This window comes from Pteropus alecto, unplaced genomic scaffold (genome assembly GCF_000325575.1).
Source record: "Pteropus alecto unplaced genomic scaffold, ASM32557v1 scaffold288, whole genome shotgun sequence".
In the NCBI taxonomy this organism is placed as follows: domain Eukaryota; kingdom Metazoa; phylum Chordata; class Mammalia; order Chiroptera; family Pteropodidae; genus Pteropus; species Pteropus alecto.
Window position 1 is genome coordinate 1,167,943 of NW_006442124.1, and position 13,102 is coordinate 1,181,044.

Genomic DNA, 13,102 nt, shown 5'->3' on the forward strand with positions numbered 1-13,102 from the left:
GGCTGAGGTTTTATATTTCTTTGTTCAGATTTTCTATTTTTTAAGTTTGTTTCAAGTGTGTTAGTGATTGCTTATGAAACATTTTGATCGTGGCTGTATTAAAATTTTTTTCGTTAACTAAATCTAACATTTCTGTCATTGTGATAGAGATATCTATTAATTATCTTTTTTTCCTCCCCATTCAATTCGATATCTTCTTAGTTCCTGGCATGAGTGAATTTCTATTGGGACACAGACATTTGGGGTATTATGTTACGAGACTCTGGATCTTTTTTATACCTTCTGTTTTATATGACTTCTTATGATATCACTCTGATGGTAGGGAGGAGAGAGGTGCCCTGTCATTACTGCCAGTTGCGGGTAGATTTTCAGGTTCGCCGCTTTGCTTCTATTGACCACCTGAGTGGGCTGTTCTTCATTATTACTTTAGGGAGGGTGGGAGTTCTGGATCCCTCCTAGGTCTCCGCTGACATTCCTTGGCTGAGAGCGGGTAGGAGTGCTTCCTTGCAGCTCCCCTGGTGGCCTACAGTGACACCACAGGGGAGTGGTGGCTTCATTGCCGGGGGATGGAAATGAAAACCTGACTCTTCACTAGGCGCCCCCGACCCGACCCACGATAGCGTGGAGGGCGTGCGTGGGTGCCTTGCCATTGCAGGGTGGCAGATGTCCACGTTCCACAGCACCACAGGGGAGAGGGTGTCATTACCACTGAGCAACGAAGAAAATCTCACCTCCCTCCTTTGTCTTTTCTGACAATACACCAATAGGAGACTAGGGTTTTCCTTACAGTCTGGTGAGAGTGGAACCTAGACTCCCCACTCAAGTTTGCTGAGGCTGGGCCCATAGTTTCTTCTGCGGTGTTTGGCTGAAATAGAGCAGTCATTATTTAAATACTTTCTGTCCCACTAAGCTACTTCTTTCCTGGTCCTTTGTGTAAATAGAGCAGACTTTTTTGGGGCTTTTGTTGTGTGCACTCATTGTCATTTCCATGTTGCTGGTTCCTTTAGCTCCAAGTCTGGGATATTAGATGCAAAAAAGAAAATCCAGAAAACTCACTGCCTTGTTGTTCTTCAGATTTTAATGTTCCTACCTTGTTTTCCACTTTTCTTTACTTTTCAGTCTCCTTATGTTTGTATATTTGGATGTATATTTTTCTCTATTTCTTCACAAAGTAAAAAAGCCTAAAAGCTTTTTTAGCCTAGAAATTAGGCTTTTTTAGGCTAAAAAAGCTTTTAGGCTTTTTTACTTTGTGAAGAAATAGAGAAAAATATACATCCATCATCCCAGAAGCAAAAGTTGGTTCCTTTTTTAATCTTCATTTTCATAAGAAGTTTCAAAAGATAACTTTTTTTTTTTTTTGCACAAACATTAAAAAGGTGAATTCAGGTGTACCTATCTTTTAATATCCTTTACTTTTTGGTTACTGGTTATTATCACTTCTTTGTAACTGAGATAATTACAACATTATCAGATTTCCTTCTGTTTTTATCAATTCTTTTTTTCTTTTTTAAAAATGATAAACTCTTCGACCTATATTAAATTTCCCATAGCTGTAGAATGAAAAAATAAATGTATATGCGTGTGTTATTTTTTTTATCTATCTCAGCCAATACCACTGATTAAATTTTGCTCATTTCCCATCATTGTACAGCTTCTTTATATGACATTGTTGTACCAGTGTATGTCATTACCTAGTCTTGCTATTTCATCAGTGTGATCCATTATGGGCTTCATAAAAACATATGGCAATATTTTGGGGAATGGTATAGTCTGACATTGCACCGTTTAAGAAGTGATAGCTCTCCTGTAATGTTTTATAGACATTGTCTGCCATTTCTTCTAACTAAATCTTAGTATCAATTTGTTAAGCTCAGTGAGATTCTGATTGGCATTTATAATCTTGATTTTCTTCCCTGAAATCTTCCTCCCTGTTGTTCTCCATCTCAGTAAATCATCCCACTCTATACCGAGTTGTTTGAGCCAAAAACCTTGGATTCATCTTTGACTCATGTGTTTCACCGAGAGAGAAAAAAAAAAAAACAGTTTTTCTGTCTATACTCATAGAATACTTCTGGCTGCCTAATATGTGGATTTTTCCACACCAAGCAATTCTGTTCTGACATTATCTACTTGGAGTTGGTGTCAGATCCCACTAGTTAAGGCCTAAGGCTCACAGGACTCCAATGGCGCAAATTGTGAGTCCTGCATTGCTACCTGTGCTTCTTACTGACCAGCCAGAAATTGGGGTTCCCACAATGCCCTCCTTGGGTTTGATAATTTGCTAAAACAGCTATATCATTTTCCATATCATGTTATAAATACTTACGGTCTTATTTTCCAAGGCAGATATAAGCTCAGTGAAGATATGGTCCATTTATGATCTGATTCTGGGTCCCTCAGAGCCGTATACAAGGAACATATTCAATAAGTATCCGATTAAGGGTTTCATTCTCTTTGCTTCTTTTCAAAGTTCTTCATGGACAAACTAAACTCATTATGTTTTTCTTTTTCTTTGCAAGGGGTTTTTATTTGTAAAAATTAAATACAACTTAAGTTCTGCTTTGGAGTAATGCCAACCATTTTTTACTGTTTCATTTATTTTTTCATTTTTTTCCAATTATTTTATTATTGCTAGTCCCTTGCAAACCTCATAAGGAGAACATTTGTAAAACCTCTATATTCATAGTCCCAGTATTTTTGATGGAGTAAATGTTAAATGTATTTTTCAGTCCCAGCATAGAACTAAGTGTTATGACAAATCCACATTCACAAGTTAAGAAATTATTGACATAGATCAGTTAATTTTGCTTTATTTATTGAATTCTATTCTATTCATTTTATGTATTATTTGTTTATTTGTTTGCTTTTTAAATTTATTTACTCAGTTTAGATTCCATTTATTTTTTGAATTAAATTCTATTATTCAGTCTTTGTCCACTAAAGTTATCATGCAGTTGAGAGCAGCTTGTTGGCCTGATCAAAATGGCATTTCTTCTTATTTTCTCTGTTTCTGTCTATTGCTTATTGTATTTCTGTTTTTAAAAAAGTGTATTTGGTTGCTATGTGAATTGAGATACATAAAATTGGCACTTCAGGCTGAATTAACTTTTTTATTTTTTTTAAATAAATACTTAAAACAAGTTTAATGTATTCCATAAATATTTACCTTCCCCCCCTCCCCCCCACTCAAACAAGTTCAACTCGGTTTAGACCACTCTTTACTGTAAGTCCAGTGTTTCCAGAGTTGCTTCAAGAATGACCAGTCCGGGAAGCTAGTACTGGGTCAGTCATCTTCAGTGACTGCCAGCACTAACTTAGTTCCCTACTTAATTTAACACAGGCTTGGCAAATATTTATGGATCTAATAAATGTCATTTTTTTTCTTTAAGGTCTCTCAGAATATGGAGCATCTATTAGAAAATTTGTGTTTGTCCTCACCTAGAGTTAGTGCTCTCTCTCCTAGAGGACTTTGTCACTATTCACCTCTGCTAGTGCCCCCTTTCTCGCATTACTTGTTAATTAGATCTGGATTTTTTTTTTTTTTTTTTTTTGTGGTGGTGGTGGATTTCTCTGATTCGCATTTTTACATTGTTACTCTTTTGTGGATCCTGGTATCTGGAAACTTCCTGTGTTCTTTCTCACTTTGCTTTCTTCCCAGATTTGACAAAGATTATTTTAAGCATAATGAGAAAATGTAGTGAATTAATTACATTGCTCTTAGTTATGCATATATCTTTAGATTTTCAGCTCAGTTAATTTCAAAATTAAATGCAGAGAGGAATTGAAATAGGTTCAGTCCAAGATGGAAGGTCTTAACTATGTATTATGTACAAGAGACCTCTAACACTGTTTCCCTTCCTGCAAATTGAATTTCTATTGCAATTAAAAAAAAAAAAAAAAACTATAAAGTGTCCATTTCCACAGACCTTTATGGACTAGAAGTCAAAAGTAAATGACACAAGCACAATGCTTCAAACACTATAAATAGAAGTTAGCAGGACATACAAAGAACAAATTAAACCAGGGGAAGGTGAACCACAGCCAAATATGACCCCAGCCTGATTCTGCCTGGTTTGTGGGTTGAGAATGGCTTTTAAGACATTTTAAATGGTTAAACAAAATCTAAAGAAGAATGATATTCCGTGATAAATAAAATTGTATTCTAGTTTCTGTGCCCATAAAGGAAGTTTCATTAGAACATGGCCACGCTCATTCATTGAGGTGTTACCTCAGGCTCCTTCTGTATAAGGGCAGTGTGAGGTGTGGCCTGCAAGCTGAAAATATCTACCATCTGATCCTTTACAGAAAAAGAGTTAGCTGATCCCCAGACTAAACCGTAGATGGTACTTGAAGTATCTCATGTTCAGCCTTGTAAAAATCATCAAAAACTTCATTTGATTTTTGTCCTAATAATTGATATATTTTTCAATAATATTAGGTGGAATAATGACCTTGGGAAAGCAAATTCTGTTTATTCAAGTTCATTTCCTTTTCAAGAAATACTTGGGGTGGAGGAGAGCCATACAGACATAAACATTTGTAAATGTTCATTTATTAGTTTGTTTCATTCTATGAACACTGAAATTTAAGAAGCTTTTTTTGTTTTGTTTTGACTCATTATTTTGCTGATAAGTGTGATGCTTGTCATTCAGAAAAGCATAGACGCTGATGCCCAACACCTTTTATGCCCCAAAAAGTGCCTTATGAAATTCAGTGTCTCTACCCCAGTCACCAGAAAAACACTTCTCAGATCTCCTGTGACTGCCCTTCATTTAACCTCTTCTTGTCCCTGGAGCAACTGGGCAGATTCAAACTACTCTCCAGTTTCAGGGCAGGGTAACTCAGACCAATTGTGAAAGATTTAAGCATTCCTAAAAGAAAGGAGAACAGCCTTTTCAAAATATGAACACATGACTTCTTAAATAAATGTCCTTTGTTTGCTGCTGTTCCTTTCTGCTATTTGCTGTTACCTGATTTTCCCTTTCTTGCTCCCCCCACGTCTCCTTCATCCCTGTGTCCTAGCGGCCCTTCTGTCTAACTGCGTCCTGCATTTATGTTGCTGCATTTCACTCGCTTCTCCTTGGTGGTGTCCTGATCACTTGGGCTTCAGGTCACGATCGCTCATGTCTCCTGAGCATGGCCTGCGTTGGTCTACACAAGATATTGCAGGAGTCTCTGTTTCCTCCCTTATCCCAGCATTCTAGTTTCCCACGGTCCATTCTTAGGAATAAGGAACTCTTTTCAACACAGAAATGGCACCCACATATGGGAGCATGGGCTACCTGAGTCTGGGTGGCAGCAAAAGAGGGGAAAAAGTCAAGAAGAGAAAGTAGGAATTGCCAAAAACAGGCCTCCCCTACTTTTCAGTTTGCCTGCAGAGGATCCTGTGGCTGGCTTCTGTGCATTTCTCTAGACCTGTTTTCTCTTGCTTTTTCATGTAGAGGAGGGAGAGAAAACCAAAATTTGGGGGCATATGTGACATTGCAAGCACTGTGGTCCGTGCCGTGCAGCCCACAGCTCAGTTATTGTTACAGCTCTTTATGTGGTGGGTGCATCCGTCCCTATTTTACAGGTAAGCAAATAGGGCCTCAGCCTTTTAGTAACTTATCCACAGCCACAAGTAGAGAGTGTAGGAGGCTGGCCCCTAAGCCAGAGGCAGTTGTCAGATGGCAGCTGATAGGGCCTCCAGCACACAGGTTGGGCCTTGGAATGGTGCATTCCAGAAAGGAACTGATTGCTCACAGAACCTAGGGAACCAGGGAGGCTGTTTTGGCACGTCCTTATCATACATGGAAAGTTGCTTGCAGAAACAAAATTCAGGTGAGGAGAGGTTACAAAGGTGTGGTTTTCAGTGGACTTCTTCTTTTAACTTCTCTGTTTAACGGAGAGGTCAATAGGCAAGAGGTCCTGGGTAAAGAAAACCAGTTGAATGTATATTCCTCAACAATTATTGGAGTCTGCTATAATATGAATAATAAAATAATCAAAGCTGGAGAGATGATTTGAATAGCTAACGTAAATATGTTCATTTAATTATTTAGAAATTAATTCTTTGAATCACTCCAAATTATAATGATGACTTTTTTTATTTTTGGTTCACAAACTATTTCACGCGATGACTTAGAGTATGGTTTGTAGGCTTCTAAGGATTTGCTTATTCAAACTCTGTGATTGTAAGTTCCTATGGACTTATGCTGTTATTTTAATATTATCTTCCTATGATTCAGATAATTTTCATATGTCGCTTTAATTCTAAAATGTTATGACGTGCCTTCAAGATGACATGCTGTTGTCGCCTTGCAAATAAAAACTGTCTTCACTTAAGCCCTGTCAAGTTATCCCTATGTGCGAGGTACCTTCATGTTCCTCATGGCTCCATGTGCTGGTGTGACCGTATCTTCCTCCCCTTTTCCTGCAACAGGCCTCCCTCTTGTATGTTCTCTTCATGAAAGCCACCCTGGGCGTCACCGCCAATTAGGAGATAGGTATCTTCCTCCATTTCTTCACTTCCTGAGATAGTCTCATGAATTCCATGGCTATCTGTTTTCCCATGAAACCCTTCCAGGCACTGCCTTCTCCACAGTGTCTGTAGCAGGTATCTTCCTGCTCTGTTCTCACAGCACTTGACTGGGGCTTTGTTACCTGGTGCCTTGTGTTGGAGCAAATCCTAAACACATCTCACCCTTTGCCTTGATTGGAAGCTCTTGGAGATCATGGCGAGTTTATATCCTTTGTTTAGTGGTTACCGAAGTACCTTTAATGAATTGATTTGGTTGCCTCTGAATAAGCAGCTATCTGAAAAATTAAACATATTCAGCATTCCAAATGAAAGAGTCTGAAATCCGACATATTAAATAAGTCAAACTCTTCTCAATACCAGAGATGACAGAGGTAATCCATGAGATTGGAGATCATGGCGAGTTTATATCCTTCGTTTAGTGGTTACCGAAGTACCTTTAATGAATTGATTTGGTTGCCTCTGAATAAGCAGCTATCTGAAAAATTAAACATATTCAGCATTCCAAATGAAAGAGTCTGAAATCCGACATATTAAATAAGTCAAACTCTTCTCAATACCAGAGATGACAGAGGTAATCCAGAAACTAGCCTGAGATCTGGCCACCTTGGCAAGACTCTATATCTCTTCAAGCCTCCATTTCCACTTAAATTAAAAAAGGGGTGAAAATATCTGCCTTACCTACTTTTTAGGATTTTTATGAGGATGACATGAGATGCTACATCTAAAAATGGAAATCACAATATTGCTTCAAATATAAAACTGCATTGTCTTATTTAAAAAAACTTAATTGGAATTTAGACAAAAATCTGTACTGTATAGATTTTGTGTACCTATGCCAATCTACTTCTGATTCAAATTTAAGTTTGTAACTGAATGTACTTTGTGAATAGTTTTAAGGTGATCATCAGACTTTTACATCATAATCTGTAAAGCCAGTCTGTATCCAATTATGCTGACAGGGGAGATTTTGAAATAGGACTTAGTGGTCCCATCAAAGAGAACAATTTGTCTTCTCCATAATTCCTGAAACACAAATTTAGTGTTTTTATTTTTTTCTGAACAGGCTTCCATCTCTATCACAAGTTGCCCACGATAGTGCCTGAGAGCTGCCTTCTCATAATGGTCGGACTGCTGTTAGGGGGGATTATTTTTGGAGTCGATGAGAAGTCGCCCCCTGCGATGAAGACGGACGTGTTTTTTTTATATCTCCTTCCACCCATTGTGCTTGACGCAGGCTATTTCATGCCCACTCGCCCATTTTTTGAGAACTTTGGCACCATATTTTGGTATGCTGTGGTCGGGACACTTTGGAATTCCATTGGCATTGGGGTGTCCTTGTTTGGTATCTGCCAGATTGAAGCTTTTGGCCTGAGTGACATCACTCTGCTCCAGAACCTACTCTTCGGCAGCTTAATCTCAGCTGTGGACCCTGTGGCTGTGCTTGCCGTCTTTGAGAACATTCACGTCAATGAGCAACTCTACATTCTGGTTTTTGGAGAATCTCTGCTGAATGATGCAGTGACAGTGGTAAGTAGCACATTGATGGTGCATCGCTCCAGCAAATGGGGGCCACCTGTCAATCTGCATCTGCTTTTCTGATAGTGACAACCCTAAAAGGGTCTCTCACTGGATTTAATGCTGTTTTGTCGCTGTCTTAAAATTCTTAGTACATTTTTTTATTTGTTGTTTAATCTTTATTTATTATTATATGGTGAGCCCTCCGTTTGCATTTTGCACTGGGTCATGCAGACTATGGTCCCTGCTTGCAAGGCTCTGCTATTGCCAGATGAGTGTAACAGTGATTGTGACTTGGGTATCTCTGAGATTTCTCATTTTAGCATTTTCAAAAGTGATGGTCTCTAATCAGAATGTAAAGGACTTCAGGTCTCTGAATTCTTTGTGAGAAGTAATGCTGACAGTATGTAATGTGTATAATACAAGTGAAAAGATAATACCTGCTAAACACCTCTCTCTCTCTCTCTCTCGATGGTTTATCCATTATTTCACAATTTTAGATAAATTTCACATCACACAACTGACTCCCTTGTTGCTGCTCAGCCAGCATTTTTCTGGTCCTCACCATTTTCCCATAAGGGGGTATTTATTCAGAAAATGCAAATTATTTTGAATTATCACCAGTTAGCACATAATTAGATTCAGAGGCTGTTCTGATCTTCATGTTAGCAGAACTGACCTTCATCTTGCCTCCTGAGCTCAGGCAAGGGGTGGAGAGAAGTGGCAAAGATGACTCTCCCTTCACCCACAGGCCTGCAAAGGTCTATGCCACCAGTTAAACTCATTCGGGTGACCGTGCATTGGTTAACCAGTCAGGAAGCACCACTGATGCAGTTTCATAGTGGCCATGGTCTATAGTTGTCATGGTGAAAGAATGATAGCAATTAACCTATGGAACGCCTACCTTGTGTTCGGGTCTTTCTGACAACCTACAAAATAGATACTCTTCCCATTTTGCAAATAAGAAAACTGAGAGAAAGATTAAGTAAAATGTATTTAAATAACTTGAGTAACTTATATTACCCCCTCTATTAGCTCCTATCATTAAAATGCTGTCCTTTATTTATTTAAAAGTTAACATAGAAACCAACATTATTCTCTGTTAACCTGTATTCAGACCCCCGAACTGAATAAAGTATCACTTTAAAGAATGTCCATTAACTCTATGTGGATATTATAATGTGGAAAGTAATTTATTGATAAGGAAATTTCATTTTTTACAATAGTTACTAAGAAGGCTCTTTTAAGACAGCTAACTCAAGTAATAAAATCCACCTCATTTATTCCATTATTAATTAACAGTGATTAGTCATTAATTCACCAATCTTAAATTTTAACTGAGAAAGTGCTATAACAATGAAGACATTTTATAATGGATTCTAATATCTGAAGGCATTGAGTTTTACTTGTGACTTATGTTTGGTGTATACATTTCAGCCCTGTTGAGGAAGATTGTGGAAACGTCAACGAGGAATTCTTGGATCTACTTAGTGTAAACTTTACACTAAGAATCTACTTAGAAAACTTTACAAAGGGATTATAACAACCTGTTGCTTTCCTTTTAGTGTAGCACTCAGGTCAGTGGCAGAAAGATATTCCCCACCTTCGCATTGCTTGTTCTTTTCTTGTAGGATTTCTCATTGACATACCTAAGTGGTCCATTCTTAGAGTCGTCAAGGATCAGGTCTCGGGAAACCACCTGGCTAAACTCCTGTTTCCAGTATGCAAAGGCCCCAGGCTTTCCAGAGGCACATCCTGTGCTTCCTCTCCAAGAGGCACAAAGCCATCAAATGTGGTTTTATGGACAGAAAGGGAGGGCTAACCCAGAGGAGGCCATGGGCCAAATTGAGGGCCTGCCATTCAATACAGGAAGGGGGCCAGGGCAGAAATGGGGCATGGCTGATCTTAGGTGTGGAAGCTGTTGTTACAAGGCGAGAGCCTGGAAGTCAGAACAACTGTTATGTTTTCACATGGAAGAGCCTTCCTGAGTAGGTTCTATGCCCTAGGCTGGGCTGAAAGCCCAAGGACCCTTAAAGCCAAACCCATAAGACAATGGGACAGGCCCATTGGTTTGCCTATCTAATGCTGAAGAATAAACCACGAGATATTTCTTTCACTGAATTGGTCGAATAATGGACTGAACCAATCAGGTGTAAAGAATAATCAGAAAAAAATTTAATTTGGCTTCCTACCCAGGTACCCTTAAAGAATAGAGGTGGAGATTTTTACAGAAGATTCTTGGATTCATTCATCTAGTCTTATCTCTAGCAGAGTTTAAGGAACTCGTGGAATAGAGAAAGGTATAAAAAATATGGACCATTCCGTGTACAGTAAAAATGATGAGTCACTATGAGTTTTATAGAAGGGTAGAGATTAACAGAGAGAATTCATGTTAAAAATGTACTCTGGAGGGTGATGAAATCAAAGGTCAGTGCAATTAACTCCTTTCCCAGATCATAGTAAATCCAATATTGAGCTAGAAGAGTCGAAGGGTAGAAAAACTATCATAAACTGTCTCAAAGCACAGAGAAATTGATAGCATATAAATTGCAAACTCTTTATGTTATTGTCTAAGGCTATGGTAGATTGAAATTAAGTAGAGAAATAAGTCAAAAAATAAAGATAAGCTTTTTAAATAGGATTTTTGTGCTTTTCTTTATAATGAATATTTTAGGAAAATGAAAATTTCCCTTATTAGGCCAAGATCGTTTGGGTATCGGTTACCTAAACTGAGAAGTTTGGCTATTTCCATAGTACATAATCAAATGCCTTACACTCACATGATAATTTTCAACATCATTTCTAGAACAGGTTAATGCAACCACTGAATATTTTAATACATTTTCCAAGAAAACTTAAGAAGTTTCCTCAACCTGCCATAACTAGACTCGGTTAAGGAGAGCTGGCTCTGTGGAAAAAAAGCAAGGGTCGTACCCTGAGGGCCCGGTCTTTATAAACTGTGTCGTGGAATTTAATTTCGGGAAGCTGGAGGGTAATCTGACTGCTTGGTACTTAATTTCGCTCTTGCAAATAGCAGAATAGATTTAAAATTCTGTATCCAAAAATGATTATTCTTCATGTTTCACATCAGAAAAAAAGTGACCTGAAAACTATTTTTCTGGAACAGAACTATTCTGATAAAGAACTATGTATTATTTGCCTCTTTGCATTATGCAATTTCACGGAATTACCGCGCATTTTAAATCAACATTTAAAATAGATAATTTCTATTTTTGAGATGTATAAGTGTTTTAAAAATAACAATAATGAGTAGAAAGATTTGAAAGTACTCAGCCGTCAAATTAGCCCATCGCAGTATTTAGTAAACAGGCATCACTGTCATTTCAGCCTTCTAAAAATACAGTTGTCAAGTTGAGGTCGACTTTGCACAGGCCAACTAGAGACATAATTGTAGCCTACATACATGATTCATATACATATACAGATATAAATTATAATTCTAAAAGCACTTTTCTATGTAGATTTTCTTGTGAAAAAATTAAAAGATTTAACTGAAATAAAGTAACCGGGTTATGGCCAGTTGTAACTAAAGGAATTTTATCTTGTGCTGTTCACTGGGTATCAAGTTCAGTGTAAAACAAGTGAGAGGTTATGGAAAGCTTTCTAGTTGTCAAGGTAACATCTCTACCTAAGGTATTTCCCAGTAGCATTGTCCTGGCAGCTGAAGCAGTAGAATGATCAAACTGGAGCTTCTGGCCAGTGTGCTGAGAATGAAGTGCCTGTACCTCAGCTCTGCTCTTTGCAAAACCTGCAGGGATATGAGAAACAGACTGGACCTTTCATAGACTTGAAGCATTGAGTTTCCAGGATGATGGATCTGGAAAAATGATGGCTGTACACCATTTGTTTCTTGGGAATGGGTACCTGAGCTTCCTGTGGGGGCCTCATCAGTGGGCTGCATGGGTGGGAGAGAAGAGATGAGAGAAAAGAAGGAGGGCTCTTTGTACAAGGAATTTCTACTTTTTGCGGGGAGTGACAAGAGGCAGCACTGACAACACAAGATGGCCAAAAGCCAAATGATTTGGGAGGTCATCTGCTTTGGGGAGAACAGAGGAAAGGGCACTTTGCAAGGGCTGTAGGAGTCCAGGCAAGCTCTTGAAAGGAATAGTATCTTCAGCTGGTCCATGGAAGACAAAGTTTTCTAGATTTAGGGGCTAGGTTTCTACCAAGAGAAACCACAGAAAGGAAACCAGAGGTAGAGATGAATAAGTATGGCATGTTTTGTGGAGCGGTGATGGGACCCTCTCCCAGACTGAAGGGTGTTGGAAAGCAGTTTAAAAAAAGAAAGTGTGCTAGGTGCAGTGAGCCCTCCTGAAGTTTGGCAGTCAAAGATTTTAAACTTAAGAGTGGAAAGTGGAAAGGCAGTATTTAAAGGAAATGAGTCTTGCAGTAGCTGGAAGGGACATTAGAGCAAGGGAGAGATGTGATTTGCTGCTGCAGGCCGGTGGCAGGGAGGTGACAGAACTGCAGTGCCCAAGTGGCTGTGGGAGGACGTTTGTGCAGAGATCGCTGGCCAGAAAATCTGTCTCTCTCCTCAGGAAGCAGGTGACCCCCACCTCTTGACCCTGGCTGCTTTGAGACAAGGGGTATAGATAGTCCATCTCTGATCCTCTCTCAGGACGCAGTTGTGGCATGTTGATGCTGATGAAACCAGATGTGTATAGAGGCCCCGGCTGAAAGTAAGGAGTGACTGCCACTTGAATCCAGTTTCTTTTCTGGCAAATGATGATGCCTGCAAGATATTTAAGTCCTCAGGCGAGTGAGTTGTTTTTACCTTCTCTTCCTCAAGTCATTTCTCGGTGGTATGAAACCAAATGCTCTTGTGTGTTACACCAACAATTGGAAGAAAGAAAAAGCCCACTACTGAGTAATAATCCACTGTTTTTTTTTTTTTTCAAAACCAACAGACATTTATTGTCATCTACTAGGCAACATGGAAGAAGTATATTGTAATAAGGTGTGATTTTTGAACAAGAAGAGTTTATGATCCAGTAGAAATGAGGAAAAAATTACACGAAACCTGCAATATGGTAGCTATAAAGAACC

General features: G+C 38.7%; 1 protein-coding gene across 1 annotated transcript in view; it reads left to right on the forward strand.

The window, feature by feature from the left end:
* Positions 1-13,102, forward strand: part of SLC9A2 (solute carrier family 9 member A2) — a 72,892-nt gene that overhangs the window by 21,616 nt on the left and 38,174 nt on the right. Inside the window, exon 2 of the mRNA XM_015596272.1 lies at positions 7,584-8,047. Coding sequence (XP_015451758.1) covers positions 7,584-8,047 — 464 coding nt within the window. The remainder of the gene's footprint in view (positions 1-7,583; positions 8,048-13,102) is intronic.